The 24,182-nt window shown below is 39.0% G+C and overlaps 1 protein-coding gene across 1 annotated transcript; it reads right to left on the bottom strand.

Moving 5' to 3' along the window:
* olfml2a (olfactomedin-like 2A) lies at window positions 1-23,597 on the bottom strand. Its single transcript, XM_083554238.1, has 8 exons — window positions 23,251-23,597; window positions 6,935-7,198; window positions 5,690-5,797; window positions 5,258-5,434; window positions 4,269-4,536; window positions 2,388-2,699; window positions 1,776-1,967; window positions 1-1,377 (listed from the first exon to the last, which is right to left on the bottom strand). The coding sequence occupies exons 1-8, from the start codon at window positions 23,314-23,316 to the stop codon at window positions 773-775; spliced, it is 1,992 nt and encodes a 663-aa protein (XP_083410364.1). The 5' UTR covers window positions 23,317-23,597; the 3' UTR covers window positions 1-772.
* Window positions 23,598-24,182: the final 585 nt, after the last annotated feature.

Below are 24,182 nucleotides of genomic sequence, written 5' to 3'. Positions count from 1 at the left end.
TGATCTCAAAGCATCTTTATAGGAATATTTCTCATTGTAAAGGCAGTGTGGTAATGGAGTCACAGCGAAGAAAACAAAATATCACCCTCCACGTGAGTCATAAAAAAAAAAATCAAATCAAATCAAATAAAGCGTAAACTCATCCAGGAGTTTAACTAACGTTTACTACAAAAAAAATCAGAATCAAAAACCTTACGCATCGAACAAACACGTCTGTCGCTCACGTTTCTCTGGAAATATTTACAGTGCAAACGTCATTTGTATTTTACAGAATGAAAATTGTGTAAATGAGTCATTTACATACACACATACGCCCTGTTTAATACAAGTACCATAAACATTCTACATGGTGGTTTATAGGGTTATTAAAGTAATATTTATTCACATAATATATATATATTTAAATACGTTAAACATTATGTTGTGTAGTATCATTAATTTTTTTTTTTAATAACAAAAATTAAATCCTGAAATAATGTGTATGGATAATGTGAGGAAATTTTCCCGGGAAAATTTTTTTTTTGCCAATTATTTAATTATTCATATATTTGGAGTGAGTCTCAAATCATTTTTTTTTTTACTGGAAATAATTTTTTGTGTCAACCCTGAATTTTTTTTCATTTTCTGGAAAACTGCTACACAAATGAAACAAGTCATCATTTATTGAACGTCCATCCAGTTCGTTTCCCTTATTATAATCTTCTTTATATTTGTTTCTCTCTTAAAAAAGTCAGATTCCTGAATGAAATGTTTTTAGTTTTCCTCGCTGCTCTCACTGACCCACGAAGTGAATATTATAAGTGAGCTGGTGTCCGTTGTCCCAGGCGTACAGCACCTTCTCTTTGGGATTGTAGTCCACTTGGGTGACGAAGGCGTACTCGTTGGTGAACGGGAGCCGCGGTGCCGCCTCAGAGTTGGTGTGTGTGTCGTAGGCGTACGCCACCTCGCCCTCTCTTTGGTTGTACACGTCGATGGCGTAGAGCACGCCGCACACCACGAAGCAATTCCCGTATGTGCTGCGCTTCAGACCCGTCCTCCACGTCGTCTCCTTCTTGGTGGACAGGTCGCTGGGGTCCAGCTTGCTAATGATGATGACCTCCTGCTGCGAGTAGTCGTAGTCCAGCGCCGGGTAGATCACCCAGAGCCCGCTCTCGTCAACGGCGAAGTCAATGTCCGAATGGCCGCGCCACTTCCAAGGCGTAGTGTCCTCGTAGACCACGTCGTGGAGGAGCGTCCACGCCGCCACGTAGCGCAGACGCAGGTCGTACTTGATGATGTTTTTCGTGAAAGCTCGGTTGTAGTAGAAAGCGCCATTGTAGACCACATGACCCGTTCCTATCCAGTTATAAGGCAGCTTGTAGAGGTTACTCCAACGACCTGGGGTTAGATACATTTTGGACATGGTTGATAACACAGAACTTCTAAAATTTTAATACAATTTTGTTTATACGTACTGCTATGCATTTGTTTCCCCCCTCCCCTTGCATTCCTTTTTACCCCCTTCACATATTCATATATGAATCAACACGTAAAATTGTGCATAAACTTGTAGTATGTGTGGGTTGAAAGGGTTAAATGGGTTTTGAAGAGGCTATGTTCTTTGGATGGGGTGAGTGTTATTGTAAATATGGCCAAAAAGTGGCTAAATTGGACCCTGAACACTAGAACACTATCACTACTGTGACTATGAAGCACGGTTGTGGTAGCATCATGTTACGCATTACATTGGGCCTCTAGGTTGCTTCCCATAATCCCCTTTTGGGGGAGGTTACCACCTTGCTTGAAATTGTCCAGGTTGCGAAACTCCACCAGGTTGTTGCCGTAGTAGTAGTTGGTCACGTAGATCTTGTTGTCCTTGGCGACCGGGTCCTTCATCCAGGCGCCCTCGTTACGCCCATAGCTGTGGTGCTTCTCCGGCATCTCCACCGATGCTATGGTGCCCTCGCACTCCAAAGGTTTAACGCTTACTGCAAAGAGCAACACACACATACACACCTGTGAGGGAAAGGTAATGGAAAGTACTAGCTACACAATTTTTTTCTATAACCACCTGGTAGAGGCAAACATAAAACCAAACATATTCAGGATTTTCGTCCTTTTACTATTATAGGAATTTGTGTTACACGGTTAAATTTATTGTAGCTGATTTCCTCGTTAATTCGTTTTCCGTCAGTGCTTTATCCTGGTCAGGTGTTGGGAATTCTATCCTATAAATACTGGACAATTGAGGAAACGTTATATGGGAATGTGATGTCTCACACGCATATCACACACACATACACAGGTTTTCAGACCTAGGAACCTAGGAATTTTGAAAACATCCACCTACTAAGACGTTTTTGGGAGGTTGAAGGAAACCGGAAAACCAGGATAAAACCCTCATGTACCTGTTTTGTTAGATCCGGGTTTCACGCTCTTTGGCAAAGGCGTGATGGTGATGGTGAGCTTCTCCGTCCTGAGGTCCGACTCGTTAGAGTCGGTGGTGAGAAGCTCCTCTACGCTGGTGGTTGTTTCTATTAGTGATGAAGATGTTGTTGGCACAACGGTTGTTGTTGTTGTCGTCGTCGTCGTCTGAGTCGTCGTTCTTGTTGTTTTTGGCAATGCAGGAGTGGTGAATTTGACAGCCTCCAAGACGAGCTCGGAACCTCCCTTTTCCTCGATTTGGTGGACGGTGTTGGTTTTGGCCGTGTTTTCTTTTTCTGAGAAAAAAGGAAGGAGAAAGGATTATGACCGAATGAGATTTCAGCAATTCTTTCACCCCCTAAGTATCAGAGATTTCACTTCAAAAGCGATATTTATTATTTATGAGATGTTGCGCTCGTAGTAACTTCCTGCACTGTAACCGAGTCTATCCCTGCAGTGTTTGCGTTTTTCAACCGAGTCTGTCTCATGTCACGCCATGCAAAACACATCTCCATGAAGACAATGTCTGGGGAAGAGAGAGAGATAGAGAGCGAGAGAGAGAGAGAGACTAATCTAAGCCCACTCTTCCTGCACCGGGGGGGGCTTTGTCTGGAATATTAACCATAAACCAGCTCGGGACAGAGCCAGATATAAATACAGTAAAAAATAATTGCGCATTCAGTCAAAGAATCCAACTACAACATGTCTCCAACAGCGCAGGACAAACAAGGAAAAAAGGAAGAGAGGATCTCAAACATCTCATAGCGAAGACCATGAGATGTTTGAAGTTCCTCAGGAGATTTATAACGTTCATGGCATGAGAATTTAATATCATTCCTTTTTGGGGTATATAGCAATAATAACAGCTTTGCTTTCGCATGCGATTAAGTTTCGCTCTTGCTGCGACGATCTGCATTTCAAAGACACGGAATGTTGGGGATAAAGTGGGCGGAGCTTTTGTTGTGTTTAGCGAATATAAGAAACTCGGGTCAAATATGAGAATCAGGCAAATGAGTAGAAAAAAAAGAACTCTCTTAAAAAAATCCTTTGTTCAGCAGCCATCTTTAGCCTTCAGCAGCTCTTTTTTTTTTAACGTATTCATAGTTCATTAATAAAAACTCAAACCGTTTTATACACAACAGGGCACATATCAGGGCATCTGACTTTTCCAGCCACATGTGGAAACCCAAACCTGTTCCAGCATGATGATGCCCCTGTGCACAACGCCAGCTCCATGAAGATCTCCTCTTCATTGTTTGGAGTGGAAGATCTCCTGTTATCCAGGCCTCCTCACCTCACCTACATCAGCACCTGACTTTACTGACACCCTTGTGGCTGAATGAATCTCCAAAATCCGGTGGAACATAAGAAGATTGAACAACCCTGAAATAACATCCATACAGGCGTGGCTTCGACTTGGGATTGTTATAGTGCAGAACTGTATTAGGATTATTGCTTTTGCTAGCTGTTGCTAATAAGCATTTGCTTCTGAATCCTTTCTTCAGCCTCGGAGCTGTTCTGCTGTTCACAATTACGGAGAAAATACAAGAGCAGAGGGATTCTCTTTATGGAGGGTAATTTAGAGATACAGGTCGCCTATAGCAGATTTCAGCTCCTTGTAAAACTTTGTGAAGGGCGTTTCCCACCGGGGGGTGAGGTGGGCATGACTTCCTGGCACCCGGAGGTGTCTTGAAGCCGATCAGCCAAAACAGTAAAACAGCTCCAAAGCTAACATCCTTATAATGAAAGCAAGCTGAGTGATGGCATTCGTTTAGTTAATGTTCTGTAACAATGAACGACTTGGCGTCGCTTCTTTAAACAGCATGAACTCGTCACAGAATGACTGATTCATTTGGAAAACAAACCTCTGTCTGCTTTGGCTGCGCTGTCCGTCTCAGAACCATCAGTCCTGGTGGCTTTGTAGTAGGTGATGCCCCTGATGACCCCCGGCTGGTGTCCCGCCACTTTGCTCTTTGGGGTCGGCTCCGGTTTGGCAGGTTTGGGCGTCTTGGGCGGTGGAGGCTCCTTTTTGGGTTTGACGGGTTTCTCTTTTGGCTTCGGAGGAGGTTTAACCACCGGAGGCTTTTTGTTGGAAGGTTTTACTGCCTCTTTGCCCTTCTTGCTATCGGTGGCCTGCAATCATACGTAGTCATTAATGAGTCACAGAGCTGGGAATAAAAAACTAGCAAACAAATGTGAGTAACGATGACGATCTACAATTAACCCGAAAACTGACTGTTCGATTAGCAGATTAGCAAAACGAGCTAACTGTAACTCTCATTCACTCATTCATGAAACCATCCATGCATTCATCTTTTCATTTATTTACTTATTTCATTAAATTCTTGACTTACTTGTGTTCCGTTTGTTCGTGCGTTGTTTAATTGTTGAGTTTATTTATTGCTTTGATCATTAATTTTTTTTCTTTTAATCAGTTCATCATTTCACTCGTTTACTCGTTAATTAACACATATGTTCTTTATTTCTTGCACTCATTCTATCCTTGCATGTTCAGACAGACAGACATAGATAGATAGATAGATAGATAGATAGATAGATAGATAGATAGATAGATAGATAGATAGATAGATAGATAGATAGATAGATAGATAGAATTAATGCATATAGCTTTTCATATACTTATTAAAATATTAATAATTCATTAATAACTAATGACCTTCTTTTTAATAATAATTCATAACTATTCTATAGCTGTATATGGTCACATGACCACATAAATTTTACAGCAAGATCAAAGTAGCATTTTGTGTGTGTGTGTGTGTGTGTGTGTGTGTGTGTGTGTGTGTCTGTGAGTGTGTGTTTGTGTGTGTTTGTGTGTGTGTGTGTGTCTCACTTGTTCTTTGTTGTCTGTTGCGTCTTTCTTCAACAGCTGGACTCCCAAACTGGAGATTTCCTTCTTAATGCTCACCATGATGTCTGAGTAGTTCTCGTACTTCTTCAGCTGATTGGACAGATTTACTACACTGTCTCGGACGAAGTCGTTCTCTCGACTCAGGTTCGTTTTTATCGTCTGCGGCGAATAAAGATCGAAATGCTGTCAGGTTTATATCCCGAGTCCGATATTTCATCTCCACTCACCCAGCAATCTGACCACACATTATTCATCTACATCACTCCATTCCCTCTAGAAATCATTCATTCACATATTTACTCCTCTATTTCATAATGTAATATCTATTCATTCGATTCATCTGTTAATTCTTTTATTTATTCGTTTGTACAGATGAATAGATAGATTACATTACATCATTACTGATGTTCTCACCTCCTCCAGTGTGTTCATGTGAGCCACCACTTTATTCATGTACGCATGAACCTTCATCAGATCCATACTGTACAGCGTCCCTTCCAGCAAGTCCACCATGGTGTGCAGCTACACACACACACACACACACACACACACACACACACACACACACACACACACACAGGCTGTTATCATTAGTCAGACATCCTTTTACAAATCCAGCTGCCGTTTTTGTAAAATTACATCCTAAAAAACATCCTGATTTTTATCAGAGAACTCAGCAGGAGGACACGAAGGAAACGTGAAGCGAGACGTCTGTAACTCGAACCCGATGCGTCTCTCCAGGAACTCGACTTTTGTCAAAACTTGGACATGTTTTTATTTTATCAGAGGCACACAGTGACTTCTGTTCGCATGCAGACAAGGGACATGGAGTGAAAAGGAGAAGATTCTGTCTTTCTGTCATTTATATATTAATAAGAATAAAACTTCCTGCGCGAATGACAAACAAAAGCAATTTCTAGGTAGAGGTTATAACGTCTGCACAATATCCGAAGTAGCAGGTCTATCGTCAAAACACTCAGGCTAATGCGTGAAATATTGCAAACAAAGATTAACATAAATAATGAATAAATAACCTGCAGAAGGGCAGTGTGTAAGAACATTTATTATTTATGCATTATATTACAATTTCTAGTATTTGTAAAAAAAAATCTTACATTTTGTATCACTTTTTTAATTATAATTTTTTTTTTTTTAATGGTTTAATTATTTAATTTAATAATTGATATGTAATTAAATATTTTTTATATGTAATAAAAAAATTGTATGTTCATTAATTCTTACTTGTAATCTTTTTTTTATATTACATTTTGTAAATTATTATTTATCTGTAAATAAATCATAAATTTTCAATTTTATATATTTGTTAAGGTGAATTTAGGTTTATTTGATTTCTTTTTTATTATTATTTTAGGTGGAAATAAATATGTAATTAAAAAAGATAGGGCAACTTTAGGTTTGGTTGTAAATAATTTAGCATTATTATACTATTATTATTATTTGGTTTAAGTGTGTGTGTGTGTGTGTGTGTGTGTGTGTGTGTGTGTGTGTGTGTGTGTGTGTGTGTTAAATGAAAAAATTTGACACCGGAAAAAATGCAGTGTGAGCTTTAGACCAATACACATGGAGCTCAAGTGAATCATGTATGCCACAGTGATTTTTGTATTGTGTGTGTGTGTGTGTGTGTGTGTGTGTGTGTACCTTGAGCAGCTCGGGCGATTGTTGCTTTAGTTTCTCCGTCCTCCACTCGTTTTCGCAGGGGTTCAGAGACGAGGGCGGAGCCGTGCACGAGCATTTACAGTCCGATCCTGAACTCACCGTCTCCACAGCGTAAAAATCGTCCACTTTCAGGGTCCCGTCCCGAAGCCTCGCGCACGCCTCGATGCTCAGCGGACGCATCACACACTTACAGCGACAATCCGAGCCCTCAGTCGTCATCCTTACGGGCTCCAAGTCCCCGAATACCTGAACGCAGAGAAACACCACTGTGACTTTGGAAACATTCTTGTTTTGGAAGCATGAGATTTTCCCTTCACTTTAACTAGGAGACACAAAACCTGATCCAGCATGATTAGCAATACCTCTGTGCACAAAGCCAGCTTCATAAAGATCTGCTTTACTCGGGTTGGAGTGGAAGATCTCCCACTATAGAGCTCTGAAGCTATTTAACATGAATGGATGTGAAAGCTGACTGCACCCCAGGAACCTCCTCACCTTCTCACCTCCACCAATACCTGACTTTACTAACACCTTCGTGGTTGAAATAATCTCACACAAATTTCCACAGAATCTAGTGGAACATCTTCCCAGAAGAGTGGAGGGTATTTGAATCCATGACCTTCCAAATAAGAAGCTCAACATCTCATCCACTGAGCCTCCACTTCCTACATCCTTAATCTTATAGTTAGGTGTCAAATTTCTGGGCATTTAATTTATATAAAACAGAAGAAACACTTTTGGAACGTGCTGAATTCATGATGTTTTTTCATACGTTTGAAAAACGTTTCTACAACAATGCAGTGTACAAGTAAGATTTATTAGTGCATAGAGAGAAAAAAAAACAGAAAGATGGGTTACGGAAAACAAATTTCTCGGACCCAAAATAAAAGCGAGACACAAATGCCACACGACTTCACAGCACAACAAAAACACAGCAGTGTAAACACAAGCAAACTAATCAGCGAGCAAACACAGAGCAGTTGCACACACTCGGTTAACAAACCAATGACGGAATAAGCGATGGGAAGAAATCCAAATCAGAAAGCAAAACAAACACTAGCACATGGCGTGAAGGAGGAATCTGTAACACGAGGATTTTATGAAATGTTTTCACGTTTATTTCTTTTATTTTTGCTACTGCTGATTTTGGACGTTTTTTTACATTACAGATGAAATTTCCCGGTTCTTGCTAAATGCTTAGCAAAACTTCTATACAACTATCAAGTAATAAAAGAAATAGTAGTAATATCAGATTGCTGTAATATTACAGTTATTAGAACATTGTTAGAAGGTGAAAGCACAACCATCTTAGATCTTCTTAAAGAACGTTCTTAAAATAACTTTCTGGCAACGTTTTAAAGATCTCGCAGTACTGACGGATTTAAACTAAATACTTCAGCGCTATGGAAACAGCAGTAAGAATTGTGTTAACAACGTTCTAATAATACTGTGAAACAAACCAGGAAGGTTATTTTAGGAACGTTACACATTGACCTTCTGAGATCTGGATGAGAAATCTTCGTTCTTATTAAGATGTTTCAACGAATTCCCACACTGATGTTCTGCCTTCTTTTGGAAAAACTCCTCACACTTGAAAAACAAACAGGAGGTCGGATAACCCCTCATGCCATCCTGCCAATGACACGACCTCCAGCTGTGAACCCTAAGGCTTTTTGGAAGCCAGCAGAGAACTTAGAGCAGGGGCTTGCAACATCTTTACAAAAAAAACAAAAAACTAAACATGAACGTTGTGTTCTTTTTAAAAAAACTCTCCCTTTAGCTTTTACCACAGCAGTGTTTTACCACAGCTTCAGCCATGCCAAGACTCCTGCCTGCAAATCCAGTCTTAATGAATCCAATTGCTTAGGAGAAGAATGTTGGGGGTATGAAGAGAAGTCGAAGAAGATCCTGTAAATATTTTCTCTCTCTCTCTCTCTCTCTCTCTCTCTCTCTCTCTATCCATATGCTAGACATTATATAAAGTCCATGACCATAAACTCAGGCTTTTATCATGGCACTGGCTTTGAACTTGTCTTGCAGGAACTCGAGATGTCCATAAATCCATCATCATGATGAGACTTGATGGAATCTGCATTTTCACCGATACAGATCCAATCATTTTGTACATCTCGGTACATCTCCATATACCTACGTTTGCACGCATGCACATTCGCTATGCCGTTAAGCCTTGATTGGACAGGGATGAAGGTTAATACACTGGCAGGTGAACGGGAGTTTGGGACGTGTATACTGTATGGTATGTTGAAGTCTGTATGATACGATCCACATGCACATCAAAGCCACACGTGAAGCCGCCGTGGTCTAAACTAAGCGGCTGTAAAGGCTTATGACGTGGAAAGTTTCACAAGTGCACTTTGTTTTGAAGTTTAAATTGTTTGAAAACAAGATGATGACATTTAAGTTTTTGGCTCATTAACAGTCGGAATGTGTTTTTCGAAAAAAGATACAGAGGCCTTCATTTGGACTGGCAGGTACAGAAGCATCAACTTCTTCAACAGAACCTATAGAAACAAAGGCCACACCTCCTGAAACTCACAGGTACATAGGCCACGCCTCTTTTATTAAGAGTGACATCTAATTTATTTAAACTGATAAATCCAGGGACATCCTTTATTAGAATTAGTAAGCAAAGAAAATAAAACTCCTGAGACTAACATTTATAGAGGCCAATCCTCCTTTAATGTGGTTGACAGGCCACACCCCCTTTTAGGACTGACATACAGAGGCCACACCTCTTTTTTTAGTCTGATGTGTAGACAAATCACACCTCATTTCCTGAGCTTGACATGGATAGAGGTCACACCTACATTAATTGAGTCTGACAGGCACAACAGGAACAATACATCAGAACTGATAGATAGAAGGGCCACATCTCCTTAACTGGGACTTGAAGAGATTCAAGGGTCACACCACCTTCATGAAGAGCGACAGATAAAGAGGCCAGCAATGGATAAAGAGGCCACACCTCCTTCATTAGGAGTGACAGATAAAGAGGCCACACCTCCGTCATTAGGTTTGACAGATAAAAAAGCCACGCCTCCTTCATTAGGAGCGACAGATAAAGAGGCCACCCCTCCTTCGTTAAGAGCCACAGATAAAGAGGCCACACCATCTTCATTAGGAACGACAAAAAGAGGCCAGACCTCCTTCGTTAGGAGCGACAGATAAAGAGACCACCCCTCCTTCATTAAGAGCGACAGATAAAGAGGCCACACCTCCTTCGTTGAGAGCGACAGATAAAAAGGCCACACCTCCTTCATTAGGAACGACAAAAAGAGGCCAGACCTCCTTCGTTAAAAGCAACAGATAAAGAGGCCACACCTCCTTCGTTAAGAGCGACAGATAAAGAGGCCACACCCCCTTCACAGGGACTGCCATGAATGCTGCACTGATTTTCTTTAAAGCTTGAGATATGGTGGACCTTCAGCTGGCTCTCCATCTGTGTGGTTATCAGTTGATCAGATTTTTGTGGCTGTGTTTGGTTTCTCGGTCATGATCTCTGGTGCTTCGGTTCAGAGGGCTTACGGTTGTCATCTTTCCTCCTGAGATTTACAGATCTCTATACAAACCCAATCTGGGCCACATGTGGAACTGGTTACAGCCTGAGATTCTTCACTGTAAGCTCCTGCTGTCTGCGCCGAAGTGCTTCAAGACATCCGTTCATCTGATCTCGTCTCTCAAGTGCCACGTTGTTGTCCGTATGTGTGTGTGTGTGTGTGTGTGTGTGTGTGTGTGTGTGTGTGTGTGTGTGTGTGTGTGTGATAAGAAGAATTCAGAGCACCAATTGTTTGTTTGATATTTGGCATTTGCTGTTTGACTCTTAACATCATTTTGGTGGCCATCTTAGACTACCAGGGCTTTCTCTTGTTCCCAACATCGTGTCACTGATCTGACGATCTCTTTTCTACGTGATGTTTACAGAAATATCTCCTCACATCTTCAAAAAAACAACTGAACTTTGCACTCCGTTCTGATCAAAATCTACAAGGCTCTGAATATCTTTATTCTTATTGTTCTCTATTCTACACTTTCTATCTAATAAAACATGACAGATCTAAACACGTGTTCCATCGTGAACAAACTCTTTTCTATTTTAATAAATACTATTCTATTCTACTCTCTCAATTCTATTTTACTTTAATATATTCTGCTGAAAGGTTTTATTTTACTCTAACCTATTCCATTAAAACCACATTTCAATAACGCTACATATTCTACACTAATACAACTTTAATCCATTATGGTAACCGCTGAACTCTATTATACTTCTAATGGCACTCTATTCTATCACATTCTACTTAAAATGAAGCATTATATATTTTTCAGAAGATAAATATATTTTGATACCTGATAAACATCTAATCTATACCTGTCCTTTATTGTACACTAATAAAACACAATTCTATTCTATTCTATTCTATTCTATTCTATTCTATTCTATTGAACTGGTGTAATTACTCTGATTATATTATAGTAATTGTACTATAATAAAACTCGATTATATTATATTCTACTCCAAGAAAACACTATTCAATTCAATTCAATTCAATTCAATTCAATTCAATTCAATTCAATTCAATTCAATTCAATTCTATTCTAATAAAACACCACTGTATTTGAATTCTAATTTATTATGCTCACTTCTATTCTACAATAATTAAACCCTATTCTATTCTACTCTGATAAAATATTAGTTTATTTCTACTGTATTAGAACACCTATTCTATTCTATTCTATTCTATTCTATTCTATTCTATTCTATTCTATTCTATTCTGTTGAAGCACTGATCTATTCCACTCTAATTCTGATAACTCTGTTCTAAGTGTCTTCAGAAAATCCTTGTTCCTCCTGTAAAATCTATTGATATGCAAATTATCACCACAATTCAGACAGTATGCAAATTGCAAATTGTGACACGATCGAGTGAAATTTGGAGCCTGCAGTCGCTAAAGACCGAAACACTGCCTCCATCATGCACTCAGAACTAAATGATATACAGTAAACTGAGGTGGAGACGGGAAACTCATTAGTCAGGATTAAAAGCCTTACTCTCACACACACACACACACACACACACACACACACACACACACACACACACACACACCATAGTGGGTTTGGTGGTAATCACACGCTCAAATATCCGCCTCTAGCCCTAATTGTGTTGAAAAAGCCGTCAGAACAGGAAGAGATTAACACGGCGTGAGTGCTGCAGTGTGAAGTCGCTACATGAGAAGGGCAGAGACATGAACGAGACTCAGTGCTTTCCAGCAAACCCACAATATTCTCTTTTCAAGCTGCACAATAGGGCCATTATCGCTTTTTTTAAAACATGATAATTAGGTGAAAGAGCTCTAACATTCACACATTAGAGTCCACTGACATTCAACAACGTCTCTGTTTGTTCACTCGAGACGTTTTGGTCATGTGCTTGGATTCCTGATGACATTTCTGATAGACCCACAAGACTATAAACAAAAACTCAGAGACGAAGTTCTTGTGGGGGTTTTTTTTCCTCTCTTTTCTAAATAAATCTCTGCATCTTTAAGACGTGGTCTTTGTCCTATTGAATTCACCGCTGCTCAATTCTGGAATCTGATTGGTCAGAAGTGTGATATTAAAGTCCGTTTTCTGGTCCGTTATTGTTTCTATAGTAACAGTGTGTGCAGGGGGATTCGTACTTCAGATGCTGCACATTAAACGGAGTACAAAACATGTGCAATTGTTAATTCTCCTGATTTTCCATCTATGAAAGGCGTCTTCAGTGTCAGAGTTTTATAACTTATAGTCTGTTTCAAAGACGTTCCATGACAGGAAATGTAACTATAAATGGATAAATAGTGTGATATTCAATAGATCGTTTTCTATTGTAGTTTATAAAAATTGCTTTGGATGCATAAGTAAAATAAAACACTTCAGGGTAGTGCTATTATAGGAAAATATTTAGCTTCAGGGTGGTAGCATTAACTGCTCGTGTGGTTCTCACACCACTGATTAGTTTATTAGGCCCTGCTCATCTTCAGGGCTTCGACATGACGACAGCCACTGCGTGCACAGTGACAGCTCACGCTTGGTCACCTGTCATTCACACCATCACCAAAATACCTTCAGAGCTGACCACACAGGGACGCGAGGAGACAAATGTGCCTGCCAACCCAAATGGTAAAAATGACAGTTTCTCACTGGTGGAAATTGGTTTGTGAGTTCAAAACGGCAAAACCTCGTCTCCTCGTCTCACCTCTGGAGAAATTGACCTATTAAACAGTTTCTATTTAACTTCTACCATCAACAGGTGACCCCGTCTGATATATAGTTAATGATCCACACTTTAACTGGAAACACAGCTGGTAAAATAGTTAGGGTGTATTGTGTTGTGCCTTTGGCGTTAACAAAATGTAAATCTCAGACTTTACTGATGACACGTTTTCAGGTTTCAAATGTAATTTAGGACAGTGGTCCCCAAACCTTTTTGCGCCACAGACTGGTTTAATGTCAGACAATATTTTCATGGACTGGCCTTCAATGTGTGGCGGATAAATACAACAAAATAAAACGATACGACCGGCATAAAAACTGGTATTTTCTAAATATAATAATAAACGTGAATCCACTGTGTTGTTTTTGGGGGTTTGAATTTAGCGGTATTGTATTATGTGTAGAGTAGATCAGTAGAAATGCCAAAGCAGGTTAAAGAATGTATTAAAAGTATTCACGATTTTAACACACACACACACACACACACACACACACACACACACACACACACACACACACACACACACACACACACACACTATCATTAGCCCAGAAGTGTGAATGATCTCCAGACTAGTTTAGTGGGGACTTGTTGATTTTAGTTGTACACCACTACATTCCTGCTGATGGTGTTTATGCGTCTCAGTCTGCGCTCTCACAGATGAGCAGGATTGAGCAGATGCTTGGATCAGAAAAGAGATATGGCATTTGGAGACAATAAAAAGAATTTAAATGAAATGTCTGTGACAGGGTTGTTTTTTTTTTTCTTTTCCAAAGAAGCACTCCAGTAGCTGGTGTAAAAAGTGTTTAGGGAGAAAAAACTGATATAAAATAAAAAAGAAGAAGAAAAAATTGGAGACTATACATTCAGATTAGTAAAAAGAACATCTACACTTCTCAGGAGGATTATCTCTACTTTTGGTTTATTACACATATATGCATTTGAATACCAATCATGGTTGAGATCCATATACATCTTCTCAGAGTTTCTGCAGTAGCACAACTATGATGCTCGGCTATGATGAGTCCACCTAAAGAAGGGCGACATCCGATGACGCCAAACTCAGGATGACTACAAATTTGCAATGATAGACAGGGAGATATTGAAAGAAAGATAGATTTCTGTTACAAGTACATTAACAGATTAAGAAGAAGAGAAGTCTAGATGGCTATAGGAGTTTTCCGTGATGTTTGAAAAATTACTACGGAAAAACCTCTGTCTGAAGGAGGCACTGAGTTTGGTAAATGTAGCGCCAAACTGGACTTAAATTATTCTTAAGTAACAGGAAAAAAAATCACAATTCATATGGGTTGGAAAGTCAGAACATTGAAAGGCAGAATGGATTGCAGATGTATGCTGAGTTTGGTGAATGTAACTTAAAAGGTTTAAAGTAGTAACAGTTCAACATTTTTAATGGGATGGGATTTTGGCTAATTTGAGCTTCTGTAATATTGTAATTCCAATAAGTTATAGAAGTCAAAGCACAGGAATAGCAGAAAAGGATGATGGTGTAACCTCCAGATGGAGGGTTTGGTAATTTAGCTGTAAAGTTTTAGGAGTTATTAGAAATAAACATTTAAATGGAAGTCAATGAGAACTTGAGCTAATTTGAACTTCTGTGATAGAACTTTGGTTCTGATAAGTTAGAAAATTAAGAGCACACTTCGTGGTGTTTTTGGCACATGAGCTTGGCGCATTAGGAGAGATAGTAGGGTAGGTCTGGGGTTCAAACTCCGGTATCGCCAAGCTGACACTTTTGGGGCCTTCAGCAAGCCCCTTAATCCTCTGTGCTCCAAGGGTGCTGTAACATGGCTGACTCCAGCTTCCAAACATCAGTGGGATATGCAAAGAAAGAATTTCACCCTGCAAAGTACATGTGACAAGTACCTTTCTTTCTTTTTTTCTTTTTTTCTTTCTTTCTTTCTTTCTTTCTTTCTTTCTGTAGCTTGAATAATAAATAATGATAATAATCATCATCATAAGACAAAGAAGAATATGAATAATTATAAGATTGAACAGTAGAACAGAATGTTTGCTTTGTCAAGGCATCATAAAAAGATTAAAACCTGACCCAGCTCACACCATAATCCTGTTATGGAATTTTATGCACCGGATTTACTTAATTGAATCAATACAGGGAATTCTTCAAATGATTTATACCAAGGAAATTGGCTTTTTGTCTCTTTAACCCATCAGAGAAGCAGCAATTCCTTGCTACTGTTTATTATTATCATCTGTATAACATTTTTGTTTATCTCTCCCTTTGGCTCTGGTTGTGGATACAGTGGAGCCTGTGAATATAAACTATTCTCTTTCTCCAGAAGCCCTGAGACACACCTTTAATACTTTTTCGGAGAACCACAACTCTGACATGAAACAGAACCGAAGTATAAAATTAGCCTAGAGGAACATTAGAAACTTCTGAGGGTCAGAATATTCACCCGACATCCAACAACTCGAAACCTCTGTGGCAGACCACAGGCCAAAAATAATAATCTGTCACACTGATAAACATGATAATGTGTACTAATGCTAACCAATGCAGTCTTTATGCTAACCATAATTAGCCCATCACTTAGCAAGCTAGTTTCACAGTCTCTTCAATCTCTGAGTGAAATAGTAGCCAAATTAGGAAATAGATATGAGACATTTTTGGTTTCGATTTCATTCAACTAAAGTGTCTCTGAACATGATTTGTCCATGAACAGGTTTATGATTCCTATAATTCTAAAATATAGTTATTGTTAATTAGCCAAGCTCACGAAGGAGATTTAAAAAAATATTTTCTGATGAAACTGTAAAATATTCAATAGACATATTATGCAGTAAACAGAAAGTATATCTGACAAATGTGTAATTTCTATAGTTTTAATTGATGTATGGTGATTTGTTGGCGAGTTAGCTAGCTCGCTAATTTGTGTGCTAATTCATATCTTGGAAATGAAAGAAATCATCAACAAATGCAAATGAAATGTACAATGCTAAAATCCCATCTATTTGGAAACCTACATCAAAAAAACAAAAAAAAATTTTTTTTTAAGAAGCATTGTGTGTAACAAACAGTGTAGAATATAGAATATAAAATCTAAGTATTTAAATAAGATGAAAAAAAAAAAGAAATATATATTTTAAAAATACATTCAGCCAACATGTTAACCGAAAAATAAAGAAAAAAAAAAGAAAAAATTTTTGCAACAAAGTGTATAAAAGATTATATATAAAACAATAAAAAGCAACACAAAAAAAGCTAACTTTTTTCGCATCCCCATCTTTTAGCGTATACTAATAGATTCTTAGCCGATCAGTACGCATTCAGAAATTTACTTATTTAATAGCTAGCTAAAATAATACTTAAATCTGTTTGCTGATATATATTACATTTATACTTTACTACTTCTTAGTAAAGGAAAGAAAAATCGGTTAGCCTCTGTTAGCTGTTAGTGTTATTTTTTTCCTCCTTTGTGCTAACCAGAATTTAGCCAATAGGCTATTCATAGCTTTTCAGTCATATATTATCATACTTTGTATACTATTTTGCACTTACAGCCAAAAAATTAATAAATGGAACATTGCACTGTGGGGTGGCTACAAGCTAAATCATTCACACGATCCCTTCTATTAATATGAAATAAAATCAAAGTTAGCATCCCTGTTAATCCGAGCTAAGCATGTGGATTTATGTATGCAGCTACATGTGACGAGTGCTAACAGATTTACACAGATAATCAGAGATAAATACAAGTCTGGAGGAACAGCTGCAATGATCATGCAGTAAGCATTAGCTTGTCCAGCAGTCCACAAGCTAAAATAACACTGGAAGTTTGTCAGAAGCTGACAGAATTCAGCCACCGTCTCAAGTCTGCCACATAGAATACACGTTTCCTTCTCATGTAGCGTTCAAGGGTCACCACATGCATTAAAAAGTGTCCATGTTAGCGTTTGTGCACATTCTGCGGTTTGGTTGGGAATTTTTTTAACCGATATACAAGTCCTTCAGCGCTCTGAATGCTACGGTCACTGAAGTTGCTGGACACTGAAGTTCACACGTTTATGTTTATCTCTTCGGGAAGAGAGAATCCAGTGACGATCCTGCAGTAACTCATCCTCATATCATTATGATTAGGCTTTTATACTCCATCTTAATGATGAAGTAGGTCATATCACTCTAGCATGGTTCCTGACTTTCTCACTGCAGTTACAAGCAATTTTTACTTCAGATTTCGCAAACATTTATTTTATTTGCACACATTTTTTTTTTTATTAGCTGTTTATTTTGAAGCTCCTTTTCAATCTGTTGAAATTGGCACAATGCTTGGTTTCCATTTTTCTTAATACACACACCTTTTATTAACAGTAATTATAATCACTAAACTTGAGTTGTTGTGATGATGAAACAATGCAACCCTGAAGCAGATCCAAACAAACTAGAGCCAAGAACCCAAAGCAGTTTCTGAGCTCCAGCACCCTGGATTTCCCAAAAAAACTAAAGTCCTCAGAACTCCACTTTTCCCTTCATCATTTCTATTCCTGATACTGTTTTTAATTTTTAAGGTTAATAGATACAGGCTGTGATATTATATACACTTATACCTTATATAATGTATGTGTGTGTGTGTGTTACAGTATATAAAATGTGTGTTTTTGCATAAATTAATCCTTCGTTTGTTGATCAGGCTACATCACAGGACAGCAGGACACAATCAGTGAAAAGCGCTGACTGTCGTCTTCCTCATACACAAGCTCATGATTGGTCAGTGTTCCTCTAAGTGTCTCTCGAAGACGAAGAATATATACTGCTCCGAGACATTAAGGCATGAATCCTAATGAAACCTCCAAAGAGGCACAACCCTCTTCTAAAACTCCAGCTGTGGTGGTATAAACCAAAATAATAATAAAAGTCAAATATTTTACTTTTGACTGCATTTAGTAAAATCAGTCGTTTCTTTTTATTAATGAGGATAAAAAACGTAACTGGTGAAACACGCAGCGAGTCACCAATCAGGATCGAGCGCACGCTCTGTTTTACACGTGTTCTGATCGGCGCTTGGTGAATCTACTGATCACCAACATACAGATCAGCATCAGTTCAACATCAAGCAGAACATTTAGAGAGGAATAAATGATGAAGAAACTCCAGACTCGAACTCACCACCACACACGTGACCTCGTTTACACGTTTTTATTGAAGTAGTTGAAAAGTTTTTGGGTTCATGATAATTGGAATAGAAATCAATCAGTGTTTGAGTCATTAATATCATTCTATTAATAGATCAGTGTGCTGAGAGTCACATTCAAGTCTTTACACATAAACTGAGGTGATTAAGTGAAGAGTCTTGTGATAAAAATGATAACATGAACATTATAGTTATAATAAATCATAGCACTTTGGATACTTGAGTACATTTGATGGCAAAACCTTTTGAACTTTTATTCAAGTGAAAGTTTTAAGGAAACGCTTTTACTTTTATTGCAGTCACATTTTACGGAGTGAATCTACTTTAATTTAACTACATGGTACTTCGTCCACCACTGCAAATATACATATAAAATTCCATAATGAAATACAACAATAAATTATACAATCAAATCAAGAAACACTTATTGAATTGACTGTTATGTTATGATAATAAACTTTACATTATTAGTGACTTCTACCTTCAGAAAAGGGTTTTTCCCCACTGAACTGTGCTGCGGGTCTCAGATGTGGTAACTAATGAATAAAAATAAATCATCTGTGTGGAAATACGGCAGGAGAGACCAGCCTGGACACGGGGTATTTCTTTTCCGCATTTTTGCTAAACACACACTTGTGAGCCCTTTGGCCTTTATTGTTGTTGGGAGATCGTAGCGAAGCGATCAGGTTCCTCAAATCTATACGGGGGGATTCGTAATCACAAAGCAGCGGTCAGGCAATTACTTAAAGCACAGAGAGCGTGACTATCGGATGGAATGAGGGTTAAAGGGCAGTCTGACTCCTACACAGAGTCAGAGAGAGTGTGTGTGTGTGTGTGTGTGTGTGTGTGTGTGTGTGTGTGTGTGTGTGTGTGTGTGTGTGTGTTTCTCAGTATGAGAGAGGGCAGGGTGTGTTGGTGTGGTGTGTGCTGTGGGAGAGGCAGTGGCACTCCAAAGAGCCACAGCTGTGTAAGCACAACTACATTGTTTTTAACCCCAATGGATTCACTCCATCTTCTCCTATTACAGTCCTGGGCTTGGTGCCCACACACACACACACACACACACACACACACACACACACACACACACACACACACACACACACCCAATCTCATCACACTTCCACAAAGTGTATTCGTTCGAAGACATCTGTCTCAACACCATTAGTTCTGCATTTATATCAACTAAAACCTCGTCTCATTCAGTACACGAGTAAAGAAACGTTACACCAACGTTGTTCTGACATTCTTAAACAGTTTTTGTTTCCCTGAGTTCAAGGTCTTGCATTTGTTTCCACAGGATTCTGAGAAAACAAGTAGAGAACTAGGTTTGGATTCCCTCATTTAGATAACCTTCTTTCACAAGGAGCTCAAAAACACGATAAAACGGATTAAAGTAAACGTTTACAAGCAAAGCACTACGGTGGCTAACGACTGTAATCGTCTTAAAGATCGTTTTTCAGCTGATAAGGTGATGAAAGAAAGCAAGAAAAAATGGGAATAAAGGCAGTGGAAAAGAGTAAACGATCTCTACTAACGTTCCCTCTGCAAAGCTTTTTGCTAAATAAATGTAACCAGTTAATGCTAAGCGCATTTAGGGTGTCATTTCAGTCTCAATGAGCGTTTTCTTGCGAATTTATCAACACACCTGAGGTAAAAGTTGACGCTCTCATGACGTTTATCTAATTTCTAAAGTAGTTCCGCTTTGCTAAATGCCGTTTCGCTTTATTTTAATGTTTTTAGTCAAAGCTTGTGAAAGGATCTCAGATTAAAAAGATCATTAGCCTTTATTTTTAGCAAGTAAACAAACTAAAATGGTATAAAACGACATCACGCGTTTGCATTGCTAGGTTAATTTTTATTTGAGCAAAAACAAGGCGATTATACAGTACATTTTAGCATGTGCTAATTTTAAAGGGAATTTTTTAAACCGCAATGAAACACAAGCTACATTGAGATGTTAGCAAAACCTGCACTAGCATGTAGCCATCCAAATTTGGGTCCGATGTTTACCAATTTGATGCTAAAGTAGATTTTATATTAACGTAGCATGTAAAAGGTAGCTAATATTGCCGAAGTGCTTGGCGTATTTTGTGGTTTGGATACAGATGTGCCAGATGTAAGTGTTGGTTACAGATGTTTGACAGATTTTGACCATATGGAGCTCTCAGATTCAGGATCAAACGTAATTCTCTGCCTGATTTTTGCAGAAGTGCGAATGGAGTGATGCGGACGTGTGGAAATGTGTCTGTAGTTCAGGTTTATTCAACCATGTCCTCATCAGTGCACCTGCTCTTTCTGTCTCTCAACCTTTTTCATCAGTCTTTCTCTCACTGTCTCTTTTTTCTTTTAACGTCTCTCATTCTTTATCAGTCTCTCTCTCCCTCCCTCACTGTCACTCTGTCTTTCAGACAGCCTGTCTTTCTCTCTTTTTCTCTCTCTCTCCCTAATTCACTGTCTCTCTGTCGATCTCCTAATCTGTCTCTCTCTATCAGTCTCTTTATTCATCTTATCTCTATGTTCTAATCTTTCTTTCTTTCTTTTCTGTCTCTATCAGTCTCTATCTCCCTCATTCACTCTGTCTGTCTTTCAGTCAATCGGTGTTCTTTCTTTCGCTGTCTCTCTCTATCAGTCTCTCTCTTTAATTCAATGACCCTCTGTCTGTCTCCTAACATGTCTTTCTTTCTTTCTTTCTTTCTTTCTTTCTTTCTCTCTCTCTGACTCTCTATCAGTCTCTCTCTCTCATTCTCAGTCTATCTTCCAGTCAACCATTCTTTCTTTCTTTCTTTCTTTCTTTCTTTCTTTCTTTCTTTCTTTCTTTCTTTCTTTCTTTCTTTCTTTCTTTCTTTCTTTCTTTTCCCCTGCATCTCCATCAGTCTTTCTCCCTCCCTCATATACTGTCTATCTTTCAGACAACCTGTCTTTTTTTTTTTTAAAGTCCTACTTTATTTATTGTTATTTGACGTGTTCCTCTGGGCAGGTGTCACTCAGAAGGTCATGGGTTTGAATCTCAGCATGATTCCCCCCCATGCACATATCTCCGCACTTGGACTGAATTCTGCCTCTTTTTTAAGTCCTTCCAAATGAATAAATTGTGCTTTAACGCATGAATAATTCAGTGCTCTGTGCATTCTTCATCAGCGAGATGAAGCTGAGGTCCACGCCTCTACAGAGAGGCTTTAAACCTCTCCAATTCTCTACGGAGCTTCATTTCGAAACCTGGGCTCGTTTCCTCCCTTAATGAGCTTCATAAAAAAAAACACTTCATAACCAGGCTGAAAGTGCAACGTGATCCCTGAGCGTGTGTGAAGATTCCTGCCAATTCAAATAGTCCACATTCTCTCCAGTCACTCCAAGTACCAAAGAAGTGATCCATCACGCTTCAGACGGCACCGCAGGGGTGAGTTAATGACCCGGAGGATCTGGGAGGATCTGGGTTTGGGTCAGGGTGTGGCACTGAGCCAGGTGGACTGAGAAAGGTCCTCCTCTAAATCACCTGAGATACAGGACGAGGTGCAACAGAGCAGGAGAAACAGAGCAGGAGAAACAGAGCAGGAGAAGCAGGAGAAACAGAGCAGAAGAAGGAGGAGAAACAGAGCAGGAGAAACAGAGCAGAAGAAGCAGGAGAAACAGAGCAGGAGAAACAGAGCAGAAGAAGCAGGAAAAACAGAGCAGGAGAAACAGAGCAGGAGGAAATGAAGGAAGGAGGGAACTTTAATGACAACACTGTCAGTTTGTGTTTAATCAGCCCTCTCTCTCTCTCTCTCTCTCTCTCTCTGTCCAGCTTTCCCTCTCATACTCCACTCAGCTTCTTTTATGCCCACCCTTTATGTCCATCTGTCTTGTCTCTCTCTTTCCTTCTCATACCCAAATCTTTCTGTCTGTCTGTCTGTCTGTCTGTCTGTCTGTCTGTCTGTCTGTCTGTCTGTCTCTGTCTCTCTCTCTCTCTTTCTCATATCCCTCCACACTATTTGTCTGTCTGTTTCTCTCTCTCTCTCTCTCTCTCTCTCTCTCTCTCTCTCTCTCTCTCTCATCCAACTCTATTTCTGTCTCTCTCTCTAACACACACACACCTGCTCTCTCTGTCTGTCTCCCTCTCATCTCCACTCTTTATCTCTCTCTCTCTCTCTCTCTCTCTCTCTCTCTCTCTCTCTCTCTTTCTCTCTCACACACTCTTTATTTTGCTGTCTCTCAGTCACTGTCTGTCTCTGATTTTCTGTCTCTCATCTCATGCTGTCTCACTCTAATTTTTTTGTCTGTCTGTCTGTCTCTCTCTTTTGGATTCCATTCAAGATTCAAAGCTTGCATGTCTCAATCACTCTCAATGCATCTGTAAACAAACAAACAAACAGACAGACAGACAGACAGACAGACAGACAGACAGACAGACAGACAGACAGATAGATAGATAGATAGATAGATCAAAAGTAATCTATTTTTTTTTGTTTCTGCTTCTCTCTAATATGTGTTATTTTCTAAGTAAATAAATACGAGTAATAAGAATGTAGAAGGGCGCGTATGAGAGAGAAAACGCCGTTACACACAGATCTTTGGAAACATCTCCGGAATCAGAGTTGTGGTTCTCTCTATTTTTTTTACTCTTTCACCTCCTGCACATCTTCAGTTTATGGACTGATAGAAAGAAAGTCAAGCATGTAAACGAGTTTGGAAATCGGTGCATGGGAGGAAATATCTCGTTAAACACTACAGGAAAAGAAGGATCTGATATGCCAATAGTTCTGCACGCCATATTTATTATATTTCTCATTGCTGTGAGCGTCACTCCGTGCGCGCGAACGCAAATAAAGGGTGCCAATATTTACGCGCAGCGATCAGGATGCCTTACCTGATTCAGAGCGCTCACGTGCGCAATCAGGACGAGCGCCGAGACGACGCACGTGAGAATCCGCATCGTGTTTCTCCTTCTTGTGTTTATTTACGTAAAAATATGCAATTAAAGAAAAGGAAAAAAAGAAAAAGAAAGAGATCCCACTGCAGAATGTGATGATGCTGTAGATGAGGTGGTTGTTGTTGTTGAGGTTGTTGCTGATGATGATGATGATGAGGTTGTTCAGGTTGTTCAGTGGGACGCAGCGCAAAGCGCGAGCACCTGCAGGATTAGATACTCCGTCGCGCGCTACTTCACCGCTCCATGTCTCGGCGCGCGCGAGCTCACACGCACACCAGGTTTTAGAAAAGAGACGTCAGTCATCACACTTTCGACCAATCGGATACACAGAGGGGCGTGGCCACAAAAGACCCGACACCAATCTAATTGAAATATTGTAGCAATTTTGATATAATATATAAATATATTTGTATTTTTTTTTCAGCAACAATACAAATAAATGAAAAGTACCACTCGTACAAACAAATTTAAAATAAATAATTTTATTTTAAATTTTTTACTAATAAATAATTTTTTACTAGCATTTTGTAAATAAAAAATATAAAATCATAAACGCATCCAGGACATTTGTGTTTTCTCTAAAAACCTATTCCACATCACAACAAACACACAAATAAATAAAGACCGGCTTGAGACAACAAGTATGTCTGAAACACAATGCAATTAATATTTCACATCATATATCATAATAAAAAAAAGGATATTACACTACATTATACGATTGAAAGTATGTGCACTGATCATGTGACATCACCACCCCATGTGATTTTTTTCCCCGAATTATACTATAAACTTTTATTTTTTTTTTTAACTTTTTACTGTTGCATTTTGAGATGTAACTGTACATCAAGACCTAATATACAAATGTA

Source organism: Silurus aristotelis (assembly GCF_946808225.1).
Source record: "Silurus aristotelis genome assembly, chromosome: 11".
NCBI classification, from domain to species: Eukaryota; Metazoa; Chordata; class Actinopteri; order Siluriformes; family Siluridae; genus Silurus; species Silurus aristotelis.
The sequence above is the reverse complement of the archived record's forward strand: the minus strand, read 5'-3'. Positions and strand labels throughout refer to the sequence as shown.